The sequence below is a fragment of the Diospyros lotus genome, chromosome 14 (assembly GCF_014633365.1).
Source record: "Diospyros lotus cultivar Yz01 chromosome 14, ASM1463336v1, whole genome shotgun sequence".
Taxonomy (NCBI): Eukaryota; Viridiplantae; Streptophyta; class Magnoliopsida; order Ericales; family Ebenaceae; genus Diospyros; species Diospyros lotus.
The window spans coordinates 4,371,340-4,398,938 of record NC_068351.1 but is presented as its reverse complement, the minus strand read 5'-3'; the positions used below and the strand labels follow the sequence as shown (position 1 = coordinate 4,398,938).

The following is a 27,599-nucleotide window of genomic DNA, read 5'->3' as shown; positions in this document are numbered from 1 at the left end:
ATTTAAGAATTTGTATACCATTATTTAATTAATATTATTTTATTTTATAAAAATACATCCCAATTCATATTCAATCATACCTCACTCTAACAATTGAACTATAAATCTATCATATTTTCAATTTGATACCCTTTTCGAATATTTTACAAATTTAGACATATTATCACTCCTAATAATATATCAGTAATAGGTTCATGATCAATGTTTAAGATTCTGTTAAATTTAATGATAAATTATATTTTATTTCATATAAAAAAAAAGAATTTCATTAAAGAATATAAGAGGCTTCAATTAAAGTTCCTTTATGCATCTCTATATTTTTTTCATTTTTCGTATAAGATATTAGATAGTGTAAAAGAGGAGAGAGAAAAAGAGATTACCGTAGAGATAAGATAGCCTAAACGAGGGTCTTTTTGGAATTTTAAAAAAATGTGGTTTGTTTAATGGCACAAGCATTGATAAATAGAAATTTTAAACATCAAGAAAAGTTATTATAAAATTTCAAAATAAAAATTATATCATTTGAATTTTATCTAATATCAGGAGTATTAGTATAATTTCCCTGATTTTTTTGGAGATCACCTTTATTAATTTAAAGAATTTATATTGAATTTCAATGATTTTACTTTTGACATTTTAAACTCTAATGAGTTTTTTTTTTAACTTTTTATAATTTAAAACCAACATTAAAGATAACATACTTGGGCTCTTAATGTAGGAATTGATATATATATATATATATATAAATATTAAACCATAGAATTTAAGCGAAATTTACCTTTTAAATTATCCATAAAAACATGTATATTCGATTATTTGCGTATAACGTTGATCGGTGGATGTTGCCCGTCAGATGGTTGCGATCCAAAATGATGAGACGGCCCAAGCCCAATTAAAAGGCAACCTAAGCGCGCGCCATTTTAAACGATCACGAAAAAGTACGCAAAGCAGCATGGCGGCAAAAGTTCCCTCCAACAAAGCACCCCAAACAAACAGCCTCGTCAATGTCCTCGCCATTGCGACCGATCAGTTAGATATTTCTCTCAGCGAATGATCAGATTCTAAAAGGTATGTCTCCGATACGATCCACTCGCTATAGCATTCATGAACTCGAAAATAGAGCAGATTATGCACAAAAACTGTACACTGTACGTTTCCCGAATGCGTCTGTTTGATATTTTGAAGCATTTGGTGTATGTGTTTTCTCTTTTCATGATACTATTAAGCTTGATTTTGATCGTCAAGGACAGTAAACGGTCGGATCTCGTCAATTGCGTAATGTTAGGATGAAGAACTCTGATTCGTTTGTTTAACCTTTTGGCCAAGTTGATTTACTTGTTTCAAGAACTGTATGCACTGGATCATCGACTATAAAGCATGATTTTATCCATTGCGGATAATATATAAACAAAATTTGATCAATTGTCTCTATTTAGGTCACATGGCTCTGAAACCTAGTCAATTTTGATTGATCATCGTTTTCTTTGTCACTGCGTGGTAGGCTTTTGGAGAAATTGTTCTTGTTGACCATATAAATTTTAACTTACTTCTGGTGTCTTTGCCTTCACCGGATTGCTACTTCTATCACCAGTCTACTAATTGCTTCTTGCTCTCCCGAGTTTTGACTAATTGCTTGTGGATTTCCTGATTCCGATACTAGTCACGGTTGTCTGGTAGCATTTTCATGTTTTCTTTCGCTTGGTTCATTCAGGTTATTATTTTGAAAAGCATATGATTAGAAATGTGCACACTATATGGCCAGTGCCAATTTCCATCCTCCAACTTGCTTGAAGACGCAGGTAAGACAGAGAAGAAGGTTCAGTTGCATGTTTTTTGTTATCTTTGTTCAATACTTAAAAGTGTTCCAAGTCTTGATTCCTTTATATACTTGTTTGAAATGTGTTTTTTGGCTTCATCCTCCAACTTGCTTGAAGACTAAGGTAAGATACAGATTTATTAGTTTTAACTCAATTAAGAAATATATATTTGATTACAAATATAAATGGTTTAGATTTATTAGTTTTAACTGATTAAAATTTGTTAGCCTATTTCGAACTTTCTATTTTTGTAATAATATGTTTTTTTTTTTTTTTCAATCTCCATGAGTAGAAAATTCGGTCACTGAAATTTATTTTCTGCCCTGGGACAATGTATCTATGGCTTACATTGTTGTTATTATTTTTGGTAGATAGATATGTTACTATTTTATTTGATTGGATTTATCTAGCCATTTTAGTTCTCCTAGTTTTAAGTAGAATTTTTCTATGATTTTGGTAGACTTTATCTTGATAGCTTTTATTTTTTTAATAATATTTTTTTAATATAACCTATCTCATTGTAATTAACCTCTAATCAGTAAATAATAAGCTTTTATAAATAAACTGCTAACCTTTTCAGTTGAAAAACACAAATTAAAAGGAGTACATATTTTTTTTATATATAATAGTATATACAAGAATATCTCAATTAGATGGTCTTTGTTAGGTGAGTCTAACTTTTCACACGGTGAAAAAATTACCCGAGGACATGTTTCCCTCTTTAGGTCTAAATCTTTGGTCTCTATTTTTGGCCTGTATTTGCATAATAGATAGGGGCAGACACCAAGAACAACATGGAAGGCAGAACAAAAAAAGCAACCAAAAGGCATGCCCTGACATAATTTTATGGATTATTTAAAAATTGCAACTTTGAGCACATGTTAAATTGCTATAATCATGCTAATTATACATAAACTACAAGTTAGCCCGTTATCCTTTGTCCTTTCCACCGACAGTCACTCTTCTTGTCATTCCATGAAATGTTTGTCCGGCACAGCTCTTTCAACATCAACTCTAGTTAGTGCATCATTCTTGCTTCTGATCAGTCTTGCTTTTCGTCCTAGTTAATTTGCTAGCTGGGAAGTGTAATCTTGCAATGAGAGGACGGGGTGCCCTTGTCTTTTGGTCGAATCCCCTTACGCAGACAAAACCTGCAGGAAAAAAAAAAAAAAGCAAGGTCTTGCATGGTAGTAAATAAGGAGAGAGTTATTGCTTTGGACTTCCTTAATTTCTACTTGATTTTCCAATCCTTGCTCATATTGATGGTTACAAGAAGAGCTGTTACCATGCCATTCCGTGAATCTGAATTATCCGGCCTTTCACGGAGTATTTTTTGGTCGCTTTGCAGTGTGTTTTAAGAAAAATTATTATAAAAATTAAAGGAAGTAAACACACAATTTTTGTTTCTTACATACCTCTCCAAAAGCAGTGTTGAATGCTTTCTGTTGATAGGCCTATTAAATAAACAGACCAGTCAATTTGCCACTCGGGGTGTAGGTCATGAATCACCATTCATCGTTTAAGGCTACGCACCTTTAAATATTGTTGGTATGGAGGTTCCAAAATACACTGTGCGTCTTGTCAAATTCCAAATCCAAGCTCTAGGAACATCTATTGGGTGAAGGCTCGATTCATGGTCAGCAAATACCTGCATAGGTCAATTCTTCTTTACCATGGCCTAATTTTGTAACATGTGTTTGCAAGAAACACATTCTATTAGCTGATGATTGGTGTTTCAATTTACCTCATTGACTTGAAAATATGTCCCATTCAGGGGGAAGCTCCCTCTCATAGCTGTGCGACATGGTATCTGTGTAGAATGTGTATTAACTAACTGATAGATATTTGATGTAACTAGTTAATGCCACATTGAATAGTAGTGAAGAACATATTGTTACCAGAAGGGTCCCTCGAACAGTTTGGGAATTTGCTTCTCGAATGCTATTGCAAGAAAAGCATGTCTTCTCATCACATAGTTTGCCCAATTCTTGGAAGTTACACCTCCCTTCTGGTGCTTGAATTGAATTTGCAGTTTCACCTGACCCGCATGGACACATTTTGATTTAGTAGAATCAATTACAAACCCCCCAAAAGAAGGTTAAACACGAATGAATGTTCAAGTTTCATTGCCTATGTCCTTGCCTAGTGGCTGAATGAGATTGGAGAGCGGTTTAGTGATTTGTTTAGAATGCTATATATGTGATGGAGATATTTGACCAATTATCCATGCCCCTGAACCAATAATGTCTAATCCTTCCGTGTAACTGTTCCTCTGATGTTTTAAGCATCCTTACAGTTATATTCCTAGTTGCTGTTTGCACTTACCAGGTGTCCATATAGCAAGGAGGTATGAACATGGATCATCAGGTTCTCGTTTGTCCAACTGTAAGTTCAGCATGTTTATACAATTAGAATATACATTTAGATGGAAGAGTCAAATTAAACATTTCTCGAAATGTAGATGTATACCAACCTGTTTCAGTAGAGGATGAGAGTCTGGAAGCTCATAGCTGCACAGTAGGAAGAAACAATGGGTATATGTTAGCAAGGGTTCAACATTGTATTACCTTCTACAAAGATATCTAGCATTTAGTTCACAAGCATATTTTTGCGAATTAATAAGAATTGTCCTCAAAAGCATTTCCCTATCTATTCCCAGCAGATTTTCTCCTTATGGCTGTCTGGAATATAGTTTTGGAAATGATTTTGATTTCTACATCTGGTGGTGGTTACATATTATCTATGATCCTCTCCTTTTGTTCATAGGATATATCTACATGATCATGACCACTATGCTATATCCAGTTGCAATCTTATTCTATACTGTAAGAGGTAGTGGTCCGGTCATGACTTTTGTGATCTTGACCATGTTTTGAAGATATGGAATGTCTACTTACACTTGGTGTTCTGTTCTTAGCTGGCTCACATTTTTAAGTCTAGGCATAGGGATTGAAGCAGCTCCTTTTGTTCATAGGATATATCTACATGATCATGACCACTATGCTATATCCAGTTGCAATCTTATTCTATACTGTAAGAGGTAGTGGTCCGGTCATGACTTTTGTGATCTTGACCATGTTTTGAAGATATGGAATGTCTACTTACACTTGGTGTTCTGTTCTTAGCTGGCTCACATTTTTAAGTCTAGGCATAGGGATTGAAGCAGCTTCTGGTGTTAAAGCTACTAAAGCCTTTGACATTTTGTCTTCCTGGAGTTCCATATTCTGTTGCATGTAGTTCTGTAAATTTTGAGTGAACTCTTCAATATTGAGTTTGATCACTGGAATTTCCTCAGGATCTTCACAAAATGCATCCTCAATGTCCCGTTCTGGTACTTGTAAATGTTCAGGTTCTGGTGTTGCTGGCACTTCAATAATAGGCTCTGGTGTTGACGGCACCTCAATAATGGGCTCAAAGTTAATCATTTGAGGTTGGTCTTGCATTTGCTGACTAGTCAGAGGTAAAGGCAGCTGCAATGACTTGATAATCTCCACTGGCCTTTGGCCAGCTGCTTTGTTGTCCCTAGCACTTACTATGCTTTTTTCTTCTGGCCCCGGGAGGGCAAGCCTGGCACTGCATCCAACATGGTTCATCAGTGAGCACGTGTGAGTGAATATCTTTAATGTATATATAATAGGCTTGTTTTTGGATATCATTGCAACATCGGACAGAAAGAATTCCAACATAAATAGAACAAAGTTGTGACTTCTTGAAAGTTGCCAAATAAATCAACTGTCTTTAGATCAAAGCTGATATAAATTCCAAATAAATAAAATCTATACGGATAAAGTTGCTTTTGTCGTGCATCTTTTACTATTTGAATAATATAGCAGGAAAAAAAAACACAAAAGTGTGTTTTTACAAATGCATGTGCCTTTGATTAGTATTTTTCACCCTTTACAATAGTATTTTGGATGACTATCATTCTCCTAGTTATGATTTTTCACCTCCCACGTCCTTCTGACGGATTGTTGAAAAGAGGATTCTAAATTTATCTGACTATAGAAGTGGTTCCCTCAACTCAATCCACATGTAGAAATCTCTAGCTAGATGTGCAGATAATTGGTTTGTGGTGGTTTAGGAGAAGAGAATCCCTAGATGATGGACAAACCTTGCAAATGCACTTGCAAAATGTCGGCATTCTCCTCTCATTGGGCATGCGTTGCAATTAGGCTTGCTTTTTGTACAAAAAACCTACATTGAAATGAATGCCTGTAAGCTTTCTTTCTTTCTTCTTCTTTTTTTTTTTTTAAATAATCATCATTTCAGGGGAAATCAATCTATATTTCAAGTAAATACATACCTTTCCAAAAGTAATCATTTGGTAATGCAGCTCGTATCTGTGATAAATAGCAGTTTATCAAGTGAATGCCATTGCAAGTTTCATTTAGCTTTCTTGTTGTGATATGCATGAAATGTATGTATATGTGAATTAGGGGATATATAAACAATAAAACTATTACAGTGTTCTTTGATCAAGCTTGCAGAGACGTGGCCAGAGGTATTTCTGAATTGATTCCAACACTGGGTACCTATAGAGGAATAACAAGATTAGCTTCATTTGTCTGTGTGCACGTTGTGTGTGTTTAAGTAGACACAAACCAGTAGGAATTTAACCCTTACAGTTCTAAAAGATGCAACTGAAGTGATTCTGGCAGAGGCTGAAGGGGTACCCATCCTAGTCTGACAGCTATACGCCCAACATTTGTGTCAACCTTATTTAAGATTTACAAGCACAAACTGTTTGAGTGAAGATTTTGTCCATCTTGTTTGCAATATTTTCTGCAGTTATAATTTAACTTATGAACTTACTGGAAAAGCAAGATGGTGAAGTGTCAAAAGCCGCACGCACTCCACGCTTTTCAAGCCCAATCCTCTTATGCTCAATAGATATTCTCTGCAAATATAAAATCTCTGTAAGCTCTTTGTTGTTTATTCTTTTCATTCTATGGGATTCTGAAACTGTTTTGGCCATGAGGTACTTCAGATTTGTTCCTGGACGTATACAAAAATGATCTGAAAATCTGCTCTGAAAATCTGCTGGCTTACTTTGCTTCATCAGGTGGAACATCTCTTAACCATTCAAGATCAATGCTTCCATGTTCTCTAACCAGTCGGTTCAGGAAATCCTGCATTTTAAACAATAAGAGTTATAAACATAGGCAAGCAATCCACAGTTCAAGTAATCAAAGTGATGAAATGTTTATGGTATGCAAACACACCTTAATTCGCCCTGCTAGCACGTTATTCATTCCCCTATCTTTGATGGTGTTAGCAACCTCACTAACATCTGCACACCTCACTGCTTCCCAGTTTAATGAATCCATTGTATTGACTGTTCTTTCCCTTTTACCTCTGGTTTGTGCTTTCTGTCTTAAGCTATCCCAGTCCACTTTCTCTTTTGGCTTCCCAACCCTTCTCCGCTTCACTTCTGGAGCATCAGAACTCCCATTTATGTTCTTACTGGGAAGATAGTCCTGGTTCTTCAAACTTGACTCTACTGCCTTATGGTCACTGATCTGTGGGTTATTGATTTCACTGGTGCTCTCTGTGACATCCAACGTGTTCCTTGAAAGGTTTGGGACCTCAAGAACTTGCTGGATTCCACAGTTTTGGTCTTGAAGGCTGTTGTGTGCATGATTGTTTTTGCTGGAATATTTCTGTTTTTGGAAACTTGCAGTCATGATGTTTTCTTCCATAGCCTGGCTTAAATATTCTGCTGTTACTCCGCTTTGTTCGCTAGTGCAATTTTCTTTGTGCATGGAAGTATTAGATAATGAGGTGTTATCTTGCAATGTTTCAATGGATTCAACTTCCTGCACTCCTGAGTCGGGGATCATTTCTGAATGGTAATTACTGGAAGCTATAACAGGCCTCAGGGAGGTTTTAGGATAATCTGATATGTGCTTGTTTTCTTTTTGTGTATCACATTCTGAACCATTCATGTTGGTCTGCCTTGTTTCTCTATAGGATGATTCATTTCCATTCTTGTGATTGTGAATTCCACAAGTGGTCTCTGTCCTTGGTAATATATCCACAAATGAAGAGCCGACAAGACCGATGGAATTTGAACTGATTGCTGGATCTTCTTCTGCATTGTCCTGCAAGTATGATCCTACTTTCTCAGATGTTTGAGCTATTGATGAATCCATGGAGTTCTGACAAGAACCAACAGAATTCTGAGAGGAGAATACATCATCCATTTCTCTTTTATCTCCAATCGAACTTGCCACTGCTTCTTGGAGGTGCATGACATCTCTGTTTGCTGTTGAATTATGAGATATACCTATACCATCTTCAGATATATCTGAGCATTTACATTCTGACTTATCTATTGGCTTCACACCATCACTGCTGCATGCAATCAATTCACTGCTGTTAACAACTTCTTTCTCTACATTTAAATCTATGCCATGAAGTGTCATAGAATTCATGTCCCAGGCTTGCAGATTTGACTTCTCTTCATGCCATCTGATGGTATCCTCTGGATAAACTGCGCACATTCCTGGTTCTTCGACCAATATACTCGTGTCTTCAAAGTATGGCCTCTCATTGTGCTTCTGTTTGAGGGGATAGTGTGCTGCAAGAGACATGAAGGCAGAACTGCAAAAAAATGTAGTAGAATGAATAGGTTTGCCTTGACAACAGGTTTTAAATACCACATTGAGTTAGGAGGTTCCTTTGACCTAGAAAGATGGTCTGATACGTTTTGAGTAAGGAAAACTCCCACAACCGAGTCCACAACTGATCCTTTCCATGGGGAGAAGCGTCTATCTCCTGTGAATGACATTGCACTGTGAAAATAATAAAATGACATTGCACTGTGAACAATAACACGACATTGCAATGTGAAAGCAATAACATCTAGCAAAATTTGTTGAATGGACCTCATATTTCTATTCCATAGGTGTTTGAGAAGTAACAGGATGGCCTGAAGTATTGTTGGATGTATGGAGTGTCTTCTGGGCACTTTCTTTGTTTGGTAGGATTTCTTAAGAAGATATTTGCAAAACCTTCTTTTTGTTTGGGGTTAGTTTGTCTAGACATAAACTTTTTAATAGAATTGCTTACAAGCTCGGGATAGCTTGAGTTTTTGCATTGCATTTAGCTGTTTTTGCTCTTCTGTTCCTATAAACTTGAAATTGGTTTACATCTTTAGTTTCCTTTAGCACTATTTGCCAAAGTAATCTATCTATAATAAGCTAAATGGCTTCTATTTAGAATATAATTTATTCAGTGTTTGAACTTGTTTGAACTTTTTTGGCTATTCTAGCTGTCCACTTCACCATTCTTATTCTTCTATAGATTTTTGTAAACAATATGTCAAGCCTTAATCCTATTGTGTGGGGTTAGCTACATAAATTATAGCTCGTCAATAATTTCTTTCTATAATCTTTTTTTCTGTAAGACCTTTATAGCTCATATCATACATTTTCTGTTAAATACTTTTCCAATCCATCCATTCTTTTCAAAGGATCCTCTATTGGTTTTCTTCTCACATGATTGAACCGTCTTAATTGTGTCTCATGCATCCTATCTTTGATAGGAGCTACTCCACCTTATTACTTTATTACAAATAACTTAACTTCTAATTTATCTTCCCTTGTATGGCTCCACATCTGTCTTTACATTCTCTAAATATCTTTTAAGTAAAAAAAATAAATAAATAAACAAGCTGCAATAAGTTTTTGATGCAGTATCATCTTAACTCTTCAAGAAACCAAAGGTTTGTGGATTAAGAGTCAGTCTTGGCTTATAAGTAATGTGGTTGTGAATAGATTTTCCTATAACAGGTCTCTTTATCAGCAAGTTCAGGAATGCCGTGCTATGCCTATAATGCTACTAGTACTGAAACAATTTCATTATTCATGAATCTTCTTTTATGACACTTTGATTTCTTTCTTTTTTGGCCTATTGAAAGACTTGGGCTGTTTTTCAACGTACCCATTATGTGAAAGGTTCCCCTGTTTGTGTCCATGTGCATGTTCCTAATAGTTTGTACCTCTTTCGGTGTCTGAGCAGTCTCTCTCTCTATTTATATATATATGTATATATATGTGTGTGTTTAACTACTGAGGCATTAGTTTGCTACTGTTAAATATTAAAGAATAAATTATCTGCAGACATTTGAATGGTGAGTCTATTAAATACCTTGGACAAGATGCATGCGTGCAATAAATGAGTCTGCCCGTCCTTGGAACACTCTTCGTTCTTCTTCCCACCATTTTGCTTTCTCCTCATCTGTCCCATCAATACCTTCACTGTTAATATTTTCCAATAGAAGCTTCCATACTCTGTCTGTCTCACCATCAAGGTCAACTTTCGGACGAAGTTGGCGTTTCTTGATTGGATGAAATGAATTTTGGAAAGGCACAACAGGTCCACCTCTTTGATAAAGAACAAGTGCATTCTGCTCTTCATATGTTAAACCATAAGGAAAAAGTTCACACTGATGTTGATATGTCACTTGGTTGTTTTCCAGACTGATGTCTAGGGTCTTTAAAAAGTCAGTAATCACATCAACTGCGGGAATGCCATCCTTTGTTGCATCTGGGTGATGAGTAGAGGCCTTTGATCTCTTCTTTATCATCCTTCCTTTTTGCTCAAAAGCCAGTTTACACTCATACAGTTGCTGTTTATCGTGAGCTTCCACAAGTGATGCAGTTTTGGTTGAGGTGCAGCTAGTGTTAGACTGAGCAGCCAAAACTGCACAATTGGTTCCTGATATATAAGGACCTGCATATGCATTGTTCAAAGGGCTTGATGTAGTTCCTGTCATGCTAATTTCTGCAGCTGTCCTGATAGACAATGGGCTTGATGTAGTTGAAAACTGCTCTTTCCCGGTTCTCTTTTTCTTGTGAATTGAGGGAAAATTAATGCCTGGAGTTGCGTTGTCATACACGTTTGCTGGAAACATTTTATGGTATTCTTGCAAAGAATTGCATTGACATCCCATAATGTTTGTGCGGCTGAGTTCTGCTTCATCAATGGTGCATGAATGTACCCTCTTTAGTGTCCTTTCTTGTTGTGCACTGCTGCTGCTGTTAGAATCATTTGGACTTGGTGCTGGTTGGTTTTCACTATTGATCACCATTTGTACATTGGTTCCTTGTTTGTCATGTGTTTCATCAGAGAAAACTATCTTGCATTTTCCTCTTGTACCTTCGCTTTCGGCAGAAGCCATTGATTTTTGCTGCAGTGGATCAGTGTTGGAAGGGGTCAGATAGCTCTGAGATTGCTTTTCAGATATTGATATGCAATCTTCAACCACTTTGTTTATGGAACTTGCATGGCTGTGAGCAATACCCATTTGTGTCTTTTCATTTGCAGCCTCCATCCTTTGGTCAAGCTGCACAGTTGACTGTGAGTCACCCCTTGTATAAAAGTTTTGAGCTTGTGCTTCTGCATTCTCATTTGGCCTTGCCTTACATGAAGTTTCTTCCCTTTCTTGTCCTTCAAACTTCAATTTTCTCCGGCATGTTTTTGTTCCAAGTGGTACTTTCAGATCACTACCTGAGCAAATTCCTTCTGTTGGTGATGTTTCTTGGATCTTGTTAAGTCCATTTTTCCGGACATACTTCCTCTTACCTGTTTGGTTATCCTTGGGGAGTGAAGGATTTGCGGTCTTTGGCTTCCGAGTCCTTTTTGGCTTGCCTTCTGTAACCACTTTTGGCCTGTGCTTTCTCCTTCTTGGCTTTTGCTGTGGTGTTTTCACGTCAATGCCAGGGTTGCCTCCCTTGTCAGGGTTGTGATTCTCGTGCAATTGCATTGAAAAAGCAGCGCTTGACAAATCATCTAGTGGTGTTTTCTGTTTATCATGATAAAGATCAATAACTTCAACCCTCATGGAGACTTCATTTCCCTGGTTAATAGTTTCCTGGCATGTTTTTCCATCCACATGTATGTAGTGCATATTGTGAACCTGCTTGTTTTCTGCTTTCTTGGACTGATCTGATGTCAAGGGTGCAAACTGGGAGATATTCCCGCTTGAGAGTGCATCTGCTGATGCAACTGAGATTGCATCTGTTGATGTCAAGGGTGCAAACTGAGAGATATTACTCCTTGATAGTGCATCTGTAGATGCAACTGAGATATTCCGGCTTGAAAGTGCATCTGATTCCCTAAGTTGTGAGCTGAGATGATTGGTGGATTGGAAAGGCATGTGAATTCCATCTGCAGTATACAGGTGTTAAATTCATCAGTTTCAGGAAAAAAAATATCAACAGAATTTTAAGTAATGTTTTGAAATGGGAATATGCCTTGTGTATGTATTTGAATATGTTATCTGAAGAACAAAGATTTTCTATTGTTATCTAGCGGTTGGTGAATTAGTAAGATGCTGAAAAAATATCTTTCAGGAAAATGTTGGCAGTGGGTGAGGAACCAATCAAAAGGGCATCTGTGGTGTGCTATTTACAGAGGTTGAGGACACACTAGCTTCACCTTGCTCCTAAATCCTTCTCTCATTTGTGCTACTTGTCAAGTCCTTGAATTAGGACTTGGCAATTCAGTAGTTCCGATCGAGAAAGAGAGGGAAAAGTGAATTAGAATAGAGAGAATAGAAAGGTCAAGAGAGAATGATTTATTCATCAATTAATTGGTAAACCCCCATGTGCCGTAGGTCTCCTTATTAATAAGACCTCTAACTATACAATGGTTCTTCTAATCCTCCTAACTGTCTCTTGAGGCTGTTACAACAGCCTCCCCTGCCTCCTAACTTCCCCCCAACAGTTTAGTAGAGGTAAAGATTACAAAATAACCCCCAGGGTCATGACACTACGTTCATGCCAGTTTGAGATTCAAGGGCCAGATCAAAGAATAGGTCAGAATGAAAGGAGAGCTGGGCTGTATTCTGAAATATAATGATTGATAAAACAAATTGTAGAAGATTGATGCACTGGGGCATTGTTCTTTTCTTGTATGCTCCTGCCCTCAACTTAGGTGCCATGCAGAAAGAGCTGTCTATGTTCTCTAATTCCTGTCTTATGCTCATTGCTTTTTTACAGTTAAGCTATGTTGGTTTGCTAACGAGATTTTGGGATTAGTAATACCTATATGGATATGCCATAGGATTAGAAAAAAGAAAAATCAGAACTTATACAATAACTAGGGATTGTCTATAAGGGGTGGATAGACAATGCCATAACTAATGGGTTAAGCTAATTTTCCACTTTTGGAGGATTGGCCATTAGGCCTGGACTATACATTTGGACCAAAAGAGGCACGGAAAATTGGGGACTAATGGGGCCTATGGGATTAAATATCCAAATCCCGTCCCTATAATTCCCCAGACTTGGGGCTACGGGAATGGCCTCTTCTTGCCAGTTCCAGTGCTCAGAGCAAAGCATGTGTCAGGAACCTATTTTTGTTTGGCAAACACCAAACACATCGGCATTTGACGGCTTGACACTAATGAAACTGCGCCTTGCCTTGATCTTTGTTTATAGTCATTTGAATTATCTGTTTGTTTTCTTTCTTCACTAAATGCAGGTGAAAGCACAGCTCCAATTAACATGAACTGAACGCGGAGCAGGGGTGAGGGTAGTGACACTCACATAAGGGGGCATCTGGCGCACAACTGCTGTTGCTCCATGAGTTTGACCCAAGTGAGCTTTGCTGGCCAGCAATGCAAGCCGTGGAGTCGCTCTCGTATTGATTACTTTCAAATTGAGGCCTGAAAAAGGACATGAATGGACTGCCTGCTCCATTAACATCTCCTTGCCTAGTACCATCTAAAGAAACTGTCGGGCCAGCTGCATCTGCAAGAGCCATAAGACTGGTAAAATGTCCCCTTGGGAACCTTTCAGAATCCATGACGAGCTCACTAAACTTGGAGAAATCAGCGGAAGCTCTGGATTTCGCAGCACTAGCCTTGTTCAAATCAACGGTATTTACTGAACCAGAAGATGCTACTGTTCTCCCATAAGCTTGAGTTTCCTTTTGAAGCCCAGTTGAAAATCCATCCGGCACAAAACAATTTGCTTGGCCCGGCTGATTTTCTTGTTTTTCCTCACAGATCGGCTGCTTTTCTGGTGGAATATTCTTCACTGGAGTCGTTGGAACCCAAAGGTCGTGAGTCTGGAACTCTTTCGTATCTGGAACCGAGGTTTCTCTTCTCATATCCATTTCCAAGGCCGTAAATCAGGTAGGTACCTACCAATCGAATTTCCCTCTTTCCCTTTCTTCAAGTTGCTCAGCAAGTTCCTCTCTTCATCTGCATACCATAGATTACACAACAAATTTCAGAAATTCTTCCAACTTTCTTCACTATTTTCCCCCATCACGAGACTACTACCTTTCCCCAAAGAAAATAAGAAATTAGAGAAATATGGGCACAGATTCACACAACAAGATCAGTGAAACCCAACATCACAAATCAAACAAAAACACCCATCACTTTGAACAAATTACTCAAATTTGCTAGAAAATCACCACAGAATCTGTGATCTCCTCAAAGATTAGTTCCGTTTCACTTTATTCCACTACCAAGATGTGTATTCCGGCATCTGCGTGTTTTCAAAACAGAAGCCATGAATAAAATGTAAATTTGGTAGAGCTATGGATAAGATTTACCTGAAACCGAGTCATTGCCGGAGATCTGGTACACTTACCAGGCGGCCAAGCGAAACAGAAAGTAGTCTTTTATTCTTTAGAGAGAGAGAGAGAGAGAGAGAGAGAGAGAGAAGATAGGGAAGAAACCAAACAGAAAGACTCGGGAGAAAATTGTTAACATACTTTCCCGGTAAACCACCCCGTAAAATAAGTGACAAAAAAAACCATTTAATACATTATTAACTAATAACTATTGCTTTTAAATGACGTGTAAGATACTGATAAAGGTTAAGTCGAGTTGATTAATAAGTCTGGGTAGGGGGGTATATTGGTAAATTGCAAGAGCAACAATGAAAGCGGTGTGCTAGGCGTCTAAGCAAGACCCCAACACGTGACTGAAATATGGCCCAGGGAGCTCACGTGGCGAACGAGTCCTGACGCATGGTGCGTGTGAGGCCCGAGAATTGACCATTATAGGCTTGTTGACGCTGTTAAGAACTCCGTTAATCATCTCGACGTCATCTAGACGTGGTTACCGGTCCACCGATTTGGCTCACAGATACTGTGGTGCACACTTTTCTATTTGCGGGTTGGGGGAGGAAAAAAAATATTCAATCTAACTGTATTAACTGTCGTGACGTTGACGTGATATTACAAGTTAATTATATTTAATAATATATTTTAAAATTTAATAAAATTTAAAATATTTTTTATTTTATTTATAATTTATTAAAATAATTAATAATAACATATTTATATTTATTATATAATTATATAATAAAATAAAATATTAATAAATATAATATAATATTAATATAATTGCATAATAACACTATTTAGTTATATATTTTATAGTGATAGATATCCCATGCCCCTTGGAGTTTATGCTTTTGCTTGGATGCTAACGGGACCGGTATAGGATAAGATAGAGTTTTGTATTAATTAGTATTTTTTTATTAAAAAATTAATTTTACTTTTAAAATACCTGACACATTATTGTTCTTCTTTGAGATGGTGGGGACGTGATTGGTGTCTTTTATAAAGTTTGTTTCGTTGTTGTTGTTGCAGTTATGTCCGTTATAAGTATTCATATCAAACTCGAATATTGTGTATTGATAAAATTTTATTTATTTGATTTGAATTCGCTTGACAAAATTTTTAATTTTTATTAATTTTTAATTTGACTTCAAATTTTTTCTTTTTGTTAGAAAACAAAAATTAAATACATTTTATAATATTATTCTAAACTGAACCAAAGACTTGATATAAATTTTCTTTAGTTTATTTGGTGATTAAATATATGTCAGAGTATATTTATGTAGACAAAAGTGTCCTTAATGTTAAAAATCTACTTATTTGTCTTTTCTTTTTCTTCTTCTTTTTATTCTCGACACATCTAAACTCTGCTCTCAATTTGTGAATTCATATTCGGAAGGAGCTAAAAAAAGAGATGAGGCGTTCAGTTGGGGTAGCTATTGGAGAGGAAGAATGAAATATGAATAAGTTGAATAATCTGAGAAAAAAATTAAAATATTAATTCAAGTGTAATTCTTTTAAAAAATTTTCAAGTTTGACTTTTTAAAAAAAATTCAATAGGCCTAAAAGTGTCATATTCTATTGAAAACTAAAGTGTAGCAAAACATGCTCTTAACAATTCATTGTCGTTACATGTAATTACATTTAAAGATACCAAATTTATTTAAGCCCAATATTAACTAATTGTTGACTTGAAAGTTGAAAGAAGGCTAATGAACATTAAAGACATGACCATTTTAAACAAAAATCGAAACCGTCTGATTATGCTTGAAAACCTAGTGATTCTTTTATTAAATGGTTCTAGTTTCATGGCCTGTTTGCATCCTAAACTGGTGCTTTTAGCTCGTCGAAGTATAAGTTTTTAATATGAAATTATCTTAATTAAAATCTAAAGTCATAGTAACTATGGTTTGAATGTACGGTGAAAAAAGATGTGACATCTAGTATAAAAGATTTTTTTGTGTGCGAATTTATCTGTAGGAATTCAAACTTTAATTGCTATAAGTATCGAAATAATCTTTTATCATCTTGCTAGCCCTTGGGATTAAATGTTCATAATGGTTTAAATTTATAAAATTGTTACTCTACCTAGCGAAAAAAAATTGTTTCTTACATTAAGTTTTTATTAGAAATTATATACTCGAGTACATAGTTTTGTTGGATTTAATTTTAATTTTGTTAATACATGAAATATAAATATTTAAATATTACTCAATTTTATAAAAAGTAATACCCAATTGATACACTTTTTATCAACTTGAAGGTATTTTAAAAATTATAATGACAAAGGACAACACTAAAATGAATATTTAATTGTCTTTTAAACAAGATTTAAGTGATGACCAATATTGCGAGTTTGAATAACAAAAATAAGACTGTGAATTTGTTTTTTTAATAATTTTTATGTATATATTTAAAATTGTTTTCCACAAAAAATAAAATTTTTACTTTATTTGAAAGAAACGAGATACCTAGTTGCTAGAGTTGTATTTTTAAATTATTATTGTAACAGATGCTTTGTATTGTGATAAATTAATTATCATTATTTTCAATTCAAATAATTTTTGAAGCAAATAAATGAATTGAAAGACTTCAACCCCCTTCCTCAACGATTGAATCAAAGATAACTATGATGTAGTTTGTTGTATTTGAAACAATTAAATATCATTAAAACTTCAAACTCAGTTAAATATTGAGTGGTTGATTGGTTAATATTTAACAAATTAATTAAATTTAACAAATCACGTGAATTTCAAAACCATTAAATTCTCCAAACATTGTCGATGCGAAAATCAGGCAAAGGCATGTGGGGTGAACCGGAGTATGGGTCCCATATCATATCGGAAAAGAGAACAAAACGGAAGTTGCAACAGTAATGATTTCAGAAATTTAGTGATGTGATAATTTTTTTTATTAATTTAAATAAATAATTTTAAATTATTATTAAAGGGTTAAATTTATTTACAAGTATTAAAAATTTATATAATCTCAGTAAATTTTAAAAAATTCACTGCTTCCTCAAATTAGTTTTACGGGGTAAGCTTTATGGGGGTGTTTTTTTGATTTATTTTTGTTCTTATTTACTTTTTAATTTCAAAAAATAATGAGGTAGAAAAAAAAAAGAAAAAAGAATGATATGTAGTTCAATAGAATAGTCTAACTCCATCAGCCTATTCATTCACCTCGGTAAAATTAAATGATTTTGTGAAACAGCATAGCAGCATGTACAAGAGAAATTGTACTCCATACAACTAACGGTTAGAGATGACTAATTGATTGGAAAGTATGATGGTGATTTAAATACTTAAGGACTGATATATCTTTGTTTGTAATTTGTTATCTCACTGTCATTCGTGCTTATATCTTTTATAATATAAATGTTATTGTTAAAGAACATATTACACAATTAAAAAAAGCGTTGCATGACACGATATGTGATATATATAATAAAAAGTATAATGTATGTTCTTTTTATTTTATATAAGATATTTTTTATATTATACAGAACACCAACACTCCCACGGTGATTGTAGGATATTTTTTAATTAAATATCATTGTCAAACACCAAAATCCAAAACTCGTTTAGGCACTTTCATAGGAGGATCCAAAGGACGATGAAATCACGGCCACACAAAAACGCATCTCCTCCGTGTCCCACACGCACATGCGACCTTTGAATTCTGCTAGGTTGGGTTGGGTGGGGTTGGTTTGGCGTCTAGCTTACAAAATGAGAGGGCCACGTAGCCACACGGGTTTTGCGTGCCTGGGCTGGCCTCGATTAACATGTGTCGTACATGCAATTTTCTTTGTCTTCTTCTTCTGCGTCATTCGTTGACCCATTCAAGGGGTTTGGTTTGTTTCCCTTTAAGTCAAAATTTTGCTTGGAATTATTTATCACGGTTCTGCGAAGGTAAAAAAATTATCATAATGATAATTTTAAAATGTTACTGTTTTATGTTAATGTATGTAATACATCTAAAAGTTGGTTTAAATCACCTCCTTTAAGAACCATATATTGTGGGGATGTGCATTACACATACATTAACAAAAGGATAATTTTGTCTAATACTTATTACTTTTTATAATATTTTATTATAATAAATTAAATCACTTCTTAACCGGTGAAGTTAACAGTTACTTGGTCATTTTATTTTATTGAGTGTTGTTTCTTTACAAAAATATTCAATTTAATTATGAATACTATGTCATGGTTTTGACTTAAAATCATAATTTAATTGTTCTCTTAGATTTTAAATAAAAGATGTTAAAATATATAAAAATAAATCATGGTCATATATTTAGATTTTGTATTTATAATAAGATAAAATTAAATTGCAATATTAGGTTTGTAAGCACCCCCATCCGGATATCCCAACCACTCGGTCTATCCAAATGAAAGCGCTTACGTAAGGGAAGATAAACAAATACAAGACAAAATGCCCTGACATGCATTCATAAAAGAAATGCCACAGCGGAAGCAAAATGATATACATGCATATCCGCAGGTACCCCGCTGATACAGCGGTCATGGAGTATATAAAAATACATACAGACCCTGTGCCCACAATAGGAGGTACAAATGACAACCTGGCACAGTCAAAAATAAAAGACAACGACTCTAGCAAAACATCAGAGATGACGGGGGCAGCTAACTGTACACCTTACCAACGCGGCCGGCTGCTAAGTGGAACGATCCTCGCCCTCGGCCTTTGCTTTACCCTTACCTGGAATGATGGAAAGCAAGGTGAGTCGCAAGACTCAGCAAGTTTATAAGAAATGAAAGGCTATAAATAAAAGAAGAAACCATCCCAAACACAGCCCCCACAAGTACACACAAGTCATGAGACGCTACAACACAACAGTGCAGTATAGTAAGAGCACATACCGGTCCTTGGGGCCCACACAAAACACCTGGCACCCAAGTCCCATACCAACCTGCCGCTGCCCTGAAAGGCAACAATATCCTCAACAAACCTGTGCGCACTGTCCCGGGGCGGTACTCCCGTCACCCGTATCCACGTCGGTACTCCCGACAACCGAGCCATAGGCTCCCTCGGAACGGTACTCCCGTCCGAGAACTAAATACTATCAGTAGCCATGCAATGCACATAAAATGCAATGGCGTAGTGAGCATCAACGTGATACCAGGCGCCCATACATCCAAGCATCAGGCCATGCTCCGCCCATATAGTAAGCCACACACGATGCATATGCCCGTGTTGGATGCATCATAATCAAGCTAAAATGCCCGTGACCAAGCATAACCAAATCATGTTAATCCCAACATGCAGCCCGTACCCATGTGCACATCAAGCCATGCAACGAGAATAAAATATAAGCAGGCATGCTATAATCACATAACGGCTAAGCAAGTTAGCAGTGCCTGGCACCGGTCAACGGTCAGTGGGTAGGAGAGACTCGCCGGCGGCCTAAGGTAGTCCGTACGACAGTCACTCCGTCACCGAACCATCGATCCTAGCCCCCACTGCACAACCGCTCCAGCCAGAAAATAACAAAAAATCCAATTAATACCCGAACCGCTAAGAACCTAGCCCCGGGTGAGTACGGCATCATTCCCAACAGGCAGGGGGTGGCACAAACCCCCGTAGGCAACCAACGAATAAAACCCACGAGATCCATTTAATAAATTAAATCTTAAACTAACCGTTTAAAAACTTCATAATTAATTAATGGCCGAAACAAACGAAGGGAGGCCCAATAAATCGCCAACGACAGAAACGACGAGATAGGTAAGAAGAACTTGCCTTAACAGAGATATCCTTGGGCTTGTTGGGTCCAAAAGCAGTAAAAATTATACAAACTGCAATATCCCAATTATTTGCCAAAATTAATAAAATTGGACGCAAAACGAAATTCTGACCGTACAGAGTATTAATTACTAGCTGCTCTACATACCTGGATAATTAAATCAGGGATTAAACGGAGTTTAATCCAATTTTTGAAGCCCCAAAATCTCAAATTCTCTCGCGCACGCTGCTGCTCTTTTCTGTAATTTCCTTACTGTTCGCATGCAAAAAGAACGCCCGAAATCGGGCTTAAATCGGCCAAAAACGAGCGGCTGAGGCGCGGCCACGTGGCAGTGCGCGGGCCAGCCACTGGGAGCCACCGCCATTGACGAAACGACGTCGTTTTGACGCCTATGGCTGAATTAAATCAGCCAAAATTTCCCTTCCTCGCGCGCAGCCCCCGCGATTCGATCCCTCATCCGCTGCCTGGCCGCCTCGCGCGCGAACCGCCCGCGCCCACGCTCGCATCTAACCTATATATGTTTTAAGTTATATTTAATGTGACTTTTGGCCTCTTCCGCGATTCACGCCAGCACCCCTAAACTTCCATTAATCACACAATCACCCATTTAATTAATTACAGAAATGCCCGAAACTTCTAAAAATCCCACAACTTGATTTATTTTAATTTTTCTCTAATTCCAAAAATTCCTAACACAAATTAATTAATTATTTTAATTTCTTATTTCCTTAAAATCACATAAGTAAATTTTATTAAATCACAACAAATTATTTTAATATTTTTTTTAATTTAAATTACCCCAAAATTAAATTAAATTGGCATTTACGGGGCGTTACAAGGTTAGTGTAATGAACTAATGATATAATATTAGAATTAGATTGAATATTTTCATGAGTTATCAATCACATTGTTGGGTTTAGTTTGTCACCAATAATGTTGCACTTCCAATCGCACAGGGATTTATTATAAAATAACAGATCACGTAACATATTGGCAAAGCATTATAGTTGACAAAATGTTTTACTATTTTCAAAAAGTTATTATCAAATGAGATAATGTTACTTATTGTGACGTACTGAGTTTTTGTAAATCTTGAAAAATAAATAATAGTTGGTTGAGGAGTATTTAAAAATTTTGAAAAAAATATTTATTTATTGTGTTTTGAGGAAATGAAAAAAATTAAGGAATTAATTATTTTATTTGAAAATAATTATGAAAATATTGAAAATTAGAACAAAAATCACTTTAAAAATCAAATGGAGGGGTGTTATGAAGCAAGGAGCGATTGGTTTAGTGGCCATTGTGCTCATGTGCATATGAGGGGCGGGAGATCGAACCCCTATATGCGTAAAAGAAAGGCTGGGAATTTTTATTCCTAGCTAGGCGCCCAGCGTGCAGCCTTGCCTTTTAATTTTGTTTGCCATAGCCCAAAATCACTCCACATTTTGATGCAATTGCTCTAGGAACTTGGGAAGAATATTAATAATATTGTCCAAATAGTAGACTATTCAATTATGTCATGAAATGATGAAAATTCTCAGTGAAGAGTGGTATAAATAGAGAGTTTGGAGGGCAATTGAAGGCAGCGGAACGAACCTCAATTTGAGGAGAATCAGAGCAGTAAAGTATGCTCAATTTAAACCTATTCTATTATTAGTCAATTGATGAATTGATTAGTGATGTAGTATATTTGATTAAGTTAAAGTCTATTCTAATTAGTTAATTTAATTAGTTAGTTAAATTAATTAGTAATTAGTTAATTTAATAATTAATTAAATTAATTAATAAGGAATAATGTTTAAGTTAGTTAATTAGTTAATAACTTTGTGGATTCAATAGTTAATAAATTTAATTATGCGTTGACCTTGTTTCGAAAATATTTTTTAAGGAAATTGAGTACGTTAACGTTACGAGTTATCAGACGGCACATATCTCGAAGTAAGGGTTTAATATGCTTTGTGTACATTTCTTTTGTCATGACTTATATAAGATATTGAGGAAGTGACTAGGCATGGGGCAATGGATTGTTGACCGTGAGGGTCCTAGGACGGGATCATAGATGGAATCACTAGGGGCCACCTAGAGCCTGAGATAGGTGCGGTGGACAGACTTACATGCATGTTGCATTTCATTTTTATCTGTGATGTCATGCTTAATAATTTATTGCATTCCATATTATCTTTACTGAGTTCTAGGACTCACCTCTCCATTCCTACTAACCGCACAGATAGTTCGGGGTCCAGTAAAGGTAATGCGGTGTATGTCGAAGACCAGCTGAATGATGAGAATGACAACCCATGACATGAATATGACCTAGTAACTTGTGTCTGTCGTGTAATTATTTCGTGGTTATGCTGAATGCTGTTGTATTTCCCAGTTGGACTTATTACTTTTAATGAGTACTTGTAGGAGTAAGTTGTGATATACCCTAATTGCAATTTATTAATTTGCTCATAAGGCACAGGTCAGATTCGAGACTCGAGTGTCTTTCCGCTGCAAATGAGTTCTAGACCTCGAGCCCTCGATGGTCGGAGATGGCGAAATTTGGACACCACCCAGGACGTCCATGTTATTTTATCCCCCTGTTGTTAGGTTATAGCTGGCCTCCAGAGTAGGACCTACTGATGTAACCCTGGGTTACGGTGACACCCGGTGGTGGGGACGGGACGTCACACTTATCTTACAAAGAAAATAAAATGTGGATAATGATGTGATTTTTAATTGATAAATGAGAAAAAAAATTGAGAAATATTATGTAATTTTTTTGTCCGATAACATTAATTTTATTGAGAAATGAAGTGATAGTTAAAAGTTACATTATTGTCTGTCTTATATTTTTCTTGTTTATTTAATCTGCTAAGTTATTATTTAATGATAAAAATACTTATTTTTAACAGTATTTTATAATTAAAAGATTGATAAGCTTGATTAATAAATTAAAATTAAAATTAAAATTGTGTTAAATTTAAAAATACAATATTTTTTTTATAATTGACCTTGATTATTATTATTATTATTATATGAAGCGTCACATCATTCTGATGATATGTAATTTTTTCTTAAATACAAGTAGATTGTAATTCACTATGGTAAACTTTAGGGGTGTTCATGGTGCGATTTGGGTGATTTAGAGTATTTTCAACACATCAAATCGTACGGTTTGGTTTTGTTCACGGAAACTGCACCAGACAGTATCGCAATTTGCGATGCGGTCTAGTACAGTTTCTATGGTCTAATGCAATATTGATCAAAAGCAGAGGTTTGACAAAAAAAATGCACCAAATCGCACATGCAATTTGCACATCTTAACAGACCGAGCGGTTTGTTTCTGTGATTTGAGAAACAAGAAACCCTAAGTACAGGAAACTTTAATATGCCAACAACTAAATTCATAGAATAGTCCTATAAGTTTGAAACTCAGAACCCAATAGAGTAGTAAAGGAGAGAACTTATAGTGGTAGTAAGCGAGAGCGAGAGTGAGGCAGGGGCGCTGAGCAGTCCGCACAATAGAGATCGTCGACCACCGAGCTTTTTGAAGTCAACGACCATAGAACGGATCAAGAGTGGAGGGTCTGAGAGCGAGCAAGAAAAAAGTCGACGTGTAATGAATCAAAGCTGAGAGTGACAAAGAGGTAGAGAGAGCGCTGTAATGACTAGATCACCAGCAGAGAACGAGTTGCAACGAGTTAATGACCATCGGCTACAGCGTTGTGGATGGTGATAATGGGGAGCGGTGGAGCTTGCGACGATGAGATGCAGTGGCAGCGATCGAAGAGAGGTGGGAGCAGAGAGAGAGAGAGAGAGAGAGAATGCATGTGAGAGAGAGAAATAGGGGTTGGTGCTAATCGATGATCGTATGAGGGAAATGGGAGAGAAAGAGGGTGCGACAGGCGTGGGTGGGTGCAAATGGCTTAGGATTAGGGTTTGGTTGGGGGGAAAAGGGAGAGAAAGAGGAGAGGAAGAGAAATTTTGCCTTTTTTTATAATTATAATATTAAATTATATTTTTTAAAAATTATATATTATATATGCTTGCGGTTCGATTCAAAATCGAATCGTCAGTTTGGCAAATCTCAAACCGTATGGTTTGATAGTTTTTCAAACCAAACCAAACCATCATTTTAAAAAAATTGGTTGTTTCGGTCTTGTTCGGTTCGGTTTGTCCGGTTTGATTCGACCAGAAACTGCAATTTAACGGCTTTTTTGAACACTCCTAGTAAACCTTATTATTTACAAGAATAATGTTGCAGTTTCATGTAATTTGAAATCATTATCAAATTATAAGCCAGCTCTACCAAACATTCCTGTTAGCCAAAAAATAATAATAATAATAATGTTTTTATAACTAACATAGTTGCTCAGTACTTTAATCGCTGTGTTACGGATTAAAAAAATTATAAATATCATGAAAGTAAAAATACAGGTAGATTTTTTGACACTTTGAAAATTACTTATCTTTTTTAATTTTATAAAATTTGTATTACTTTTGTTCTTATTTATTTAGTGCCACTAAAAAATTTAAAATATCAAAAATACACTCAAATTCTCTCTCCCTCTCTCTCCTCCCTGTGGCAATGTTAGTAACAAGAATGCTTGCCCCCAGGGCGTAGCACGGTTGGTTGTGAGATGGTAGATTGGTACCTAAGGAGCCAGGTTCGAGTCTGGCCAGCCGCAGTGTGGGATTTCTGCTCCTCAGGGGTGGGGTCCTTGTGGGCAGTCAGCACTGGGCCTCCCATTGACCATGGCCGCCGTGTACCTGATTTACCTTCTCTCTCGTGGCGTGGGGCAGTCAGAGAGGGGCCCCCGAGGTGAGGGATTTCACCTTTTGTACCCAAGTAACAAGAATGCTTTTATAATCTAGCAATTGAACCCTACAATGGGCTTTATATTGAAGATGTTAGACAGAAAACATGTTTCTATAACAGTAACAAGAATTTAAAAATAAAAAGAAATGGAAAATGCATGATGAAAAATGTACCCCAAATAAAATGTGATATAAAAAATAAAAATGGAATTAAGAAGGAAAATTGGTTCCGTGAAAATAGAAAGAAATATTTTGGGGATTACTTCCAAATATTTTAGGTTTTTGTTTTATATTTGCTATGTCCAATAATAAGTCAAAAAAAGAAAAAGGAAACATAAAACAAAACCATCATGAAAACTAGTCAAGGGACTTGTGGGAAACTTTAGAAGCTTACGGGAGACTTGGGCGAATGGATAGTCGATTGAGAGATTAGTTGAGTAACCAAGTAAGTCATTGTGAGACCTGGTCGAAGGGCTTGCAAGAGACTTGATTGAGAGGGACTTGCAAGTGACCATTGAGAAGGACTTGAATGAGCTTTAAGAGACTTAGTCGAGTGACCCTTAGCTAAACTAAGATCGAGTGACTTTACTCGATAGTTTTTCTTGATGTCTTTGAGAGACTTTCTCGAGAAATTTATGAGTCACTTGATAATTGTTATTTTGAATACTCATGGGTTAGCTATTTCGATATCATTGCCTATAAATTCAGAAAAGAGTCCAAAATGTTTGTTGAAGATCGGGTCTTCTTTCAATCTCTTTTTCCCCTATAAATTGGAGATTTCTTTTCTATCAAAGGTAGACACATAATCCAGCTAAGACTATAATTTCACTTTGAATGTGAAATTGACTTAAGTATCGGAGAGCTCGTGTAAATCTAGTTTCTTCGTTGTAGGTGACTAGTAGACTTACACTTGAGATGATTTTTTGCACAAAAAAAATTATTATTATATATTAGCAGTAATAATATTATTTATGATCAAAACAATAATTAGACTAATTGTTATTAGGAGATAATGAGAGAAGAATTTTAGTTTGTGCTATTTTATTCACTATTAGATTATTTGGTAACAATGTGACAAAAAGGTAATATAAAACTTGAGCAACTTGAAGAGTATGCACCTATATTTTTTGCAAAATTAATTAAGAGGGGAGCACATGTGTTCTCTATCAATTATACATAACTTGTAATATCTCAAAAGTCTAGGGAATAGTAGTATATATCAAGAATAAGTAAGAAAGGAAACAACATCAATTGGATACTATTTGAGCTGAATGTAGATAAAGAACTCCCTGGTTAAGCGTGCTTGAACTGGGGAAGCTAAAAAATGGGTGGCCCCATGGAAAATTCGCGTAGGCCCATCAGGGTAAGTTGTTGCGGTCCTTCCTATCGCTCGATGCGGAATGTTACAGGTGGTATTAAAGTTGACCCCCGAGCCTCTGAGCGTGGTGGTAAGACAAACCTCAGCGAGGACGCCGAGTCCCTAGGGGGGTACGTGTAGGCACCTTAGGCGAATTCTACATCGGCCATGCAAATGAAAGAGATTTGTGACTAGTTGTAAGGTCGCACGACGAGGATGTCATGTGCTTAAGGGGGGAGAATGTAATACCTCAAGAGCCCAGTGAATAGTAGTATATATCGAGGATAAGTAAGAAAGAAAACAATACCATCTAGATACCTTTTGGGCTGAATATAGACAAAGAACTCTCGGATTAAACGTGGTTGAGTTGGAGAAGTTCAAGAATGGATGACTCCCTGGAAAGTTTGGGTAGACCCATTAAGGTAAGTTGTTCTGATTCTTCCTATCACTTGATACGGGATGTGACATAACTACCCATTATATGCGATGAGTGAAAATGTTAAATAACTTATTAAGTTTTAGTTTTTGAGTTAATTTAGTTATTTTAATAATTGAATAAATTATTATATTTTTAAGATTGAGATCAATCCAATCATTGTATTTTAACAATGTCAAATAAACTATTGTACTTTTTGATATAAGACCATACTAATCATTATGATATATATTCTTTTAACATTGTCTAAGAACGATTTAATTATATTAATAATGCTAACTTTATCTCAAATTAAAATAACCTCACAAAAACTTGTAAATTTAAATTCAAGCGACTTGACACATTTATAGTTTGTGTTTCTTAAAATATAGTTATTGATTTGATCATAACTCTTAAAGTACATTGATTTGTTTGACTATTTTTAAAGTACAACGAAACACATTTTTGCACTTTTGTTGGTGATAAACCCATCTTGGTTCGAGACTAATCGTCAACATGTGAACTCATATTTGGGTTGGAAAGAGAGATAAAGAAAGAAGAGGAGAAATAAATAAAAGAAAAAGAATAAATTAAAGAGAGATGAAAGGAGAGACTTAGTGATATTTCATTTCGAATTTAGATTTGGGTTTGAGAGAAAAGAGGAGAAATATAAGAAGAAGAAGACAACAATGAAGAATAAATTAAAGAGAGAAAAAGATAGAAAAAGTGGATTGGGTTTTAGATAAACAATGAACCAGATTTAGGCTCAGAGAAAGAAAAAAAAAATAGATAAAAAGGAGAGTAAAATTATTCATCTCGAATCCAAATTTGGTTTAAAGAGAGACATAT

General features: G+C 35.9%; 1 protein-coding gene and 1 long non-coding RNA gene across 5 annotated transcripts; one reads left to right on the top strand and one right to left on the bottom strand.

Annotated features, from left to right (window-relative positions):
* Positions 1-941: 941 nt before the first annotated feature.
* Positions 942-13,855, top strand: LOC127789838 (uncharacterized). The gene is made up of 3 exons (XR_008020670.1): positions 942-1,068; positions 1,712-1,799; positions 13,308-13,855. It is a non-coding gene; the product is annotated as an uncharacterized LOC127789838 (long non-coding RNA).
* Positions 2,652-14,558, bottom strand: LOC127789836 (protein ROS1A-like). Of its 4 annotated transcripts, none has more exons than XM_052318851.1 (20): positions 14,391-14,539; positions 14,250-14,323; positions 13,373-14,031; positions 9,969-11,990; positions 8,504-8,594; positions 7,040-8,420; positions 6,867-6,946; positions 6,630-6,714; positions 6,441-6,532; positions 6,281-6,349; positions 6,121-6,157; positions 5,929-6,011; positions 4,923-5,390; positions 4,291-4,327; positions 4,143-4,200; positions 3,716-3,855; positions 3,562-3,627; positions 3,351-3,465; positions 3,233-3,271; positions 2,652-2,968 (listed from the first exon to the last, which is right to left on the bottom strand). In XM_052318851.1, the coding sequence occupies exons 3-20, from the start codon at positions 13,941-13,943 to the stop codon at positions 2,844-2,846; spliced, it is 5,559 nt and encodes a 1,852-aa protein (XP_052174811.1). In that variant the 5' UTR covers positions 13,944-14,031; positions 14,250-14,323; positions 14,391-14,539; the 3' UTR covers positions 2,652-2,843. The 4 variants fall into 4 exon arrangements, 3 of the variants coding, with proteins under 3 accessions (XP_052174811.1, XP_052174812.1, XP_052174810.1); XM_052318852.1 differs by having other exon boundaries at positions 14,429-14,518; XM_052318850.1 differs by lacking the exon at positions 14,250-14,323 and having other exon boundaries at positions 14,391-14,558.
* Positions 14,559-27,599: the final 13,041 nt, after the last annotated feature.

What these genes read in the sequence shown, in the direction of transcription:
- LOC127789836 (XM_052318850.1), bottom strand. Translation starts at nt 13,943, where the DNA reads ATGGATATGAGAAGAGAAACCTCGGTTCCAGATACGAAAGAGTTCCAG. An exon ending in ACGCATGCATCTTGTCCAAG is followed by an intron (nt 8,595 to 9,968) that starts GTATTTAATAGA and finishes TGTCATTCACAG; the next exon opens with GAGATAGACGCTTCTCCCCA. An exon ending in AAGCTTGATCAAAGAACACT is followed by an intron (nt 6,158 to 6,280) that starts GTAATAGTTTTA and finishes TATTTATCACAG; the next exon opens with ATACGAGCTGCATTACCAAA.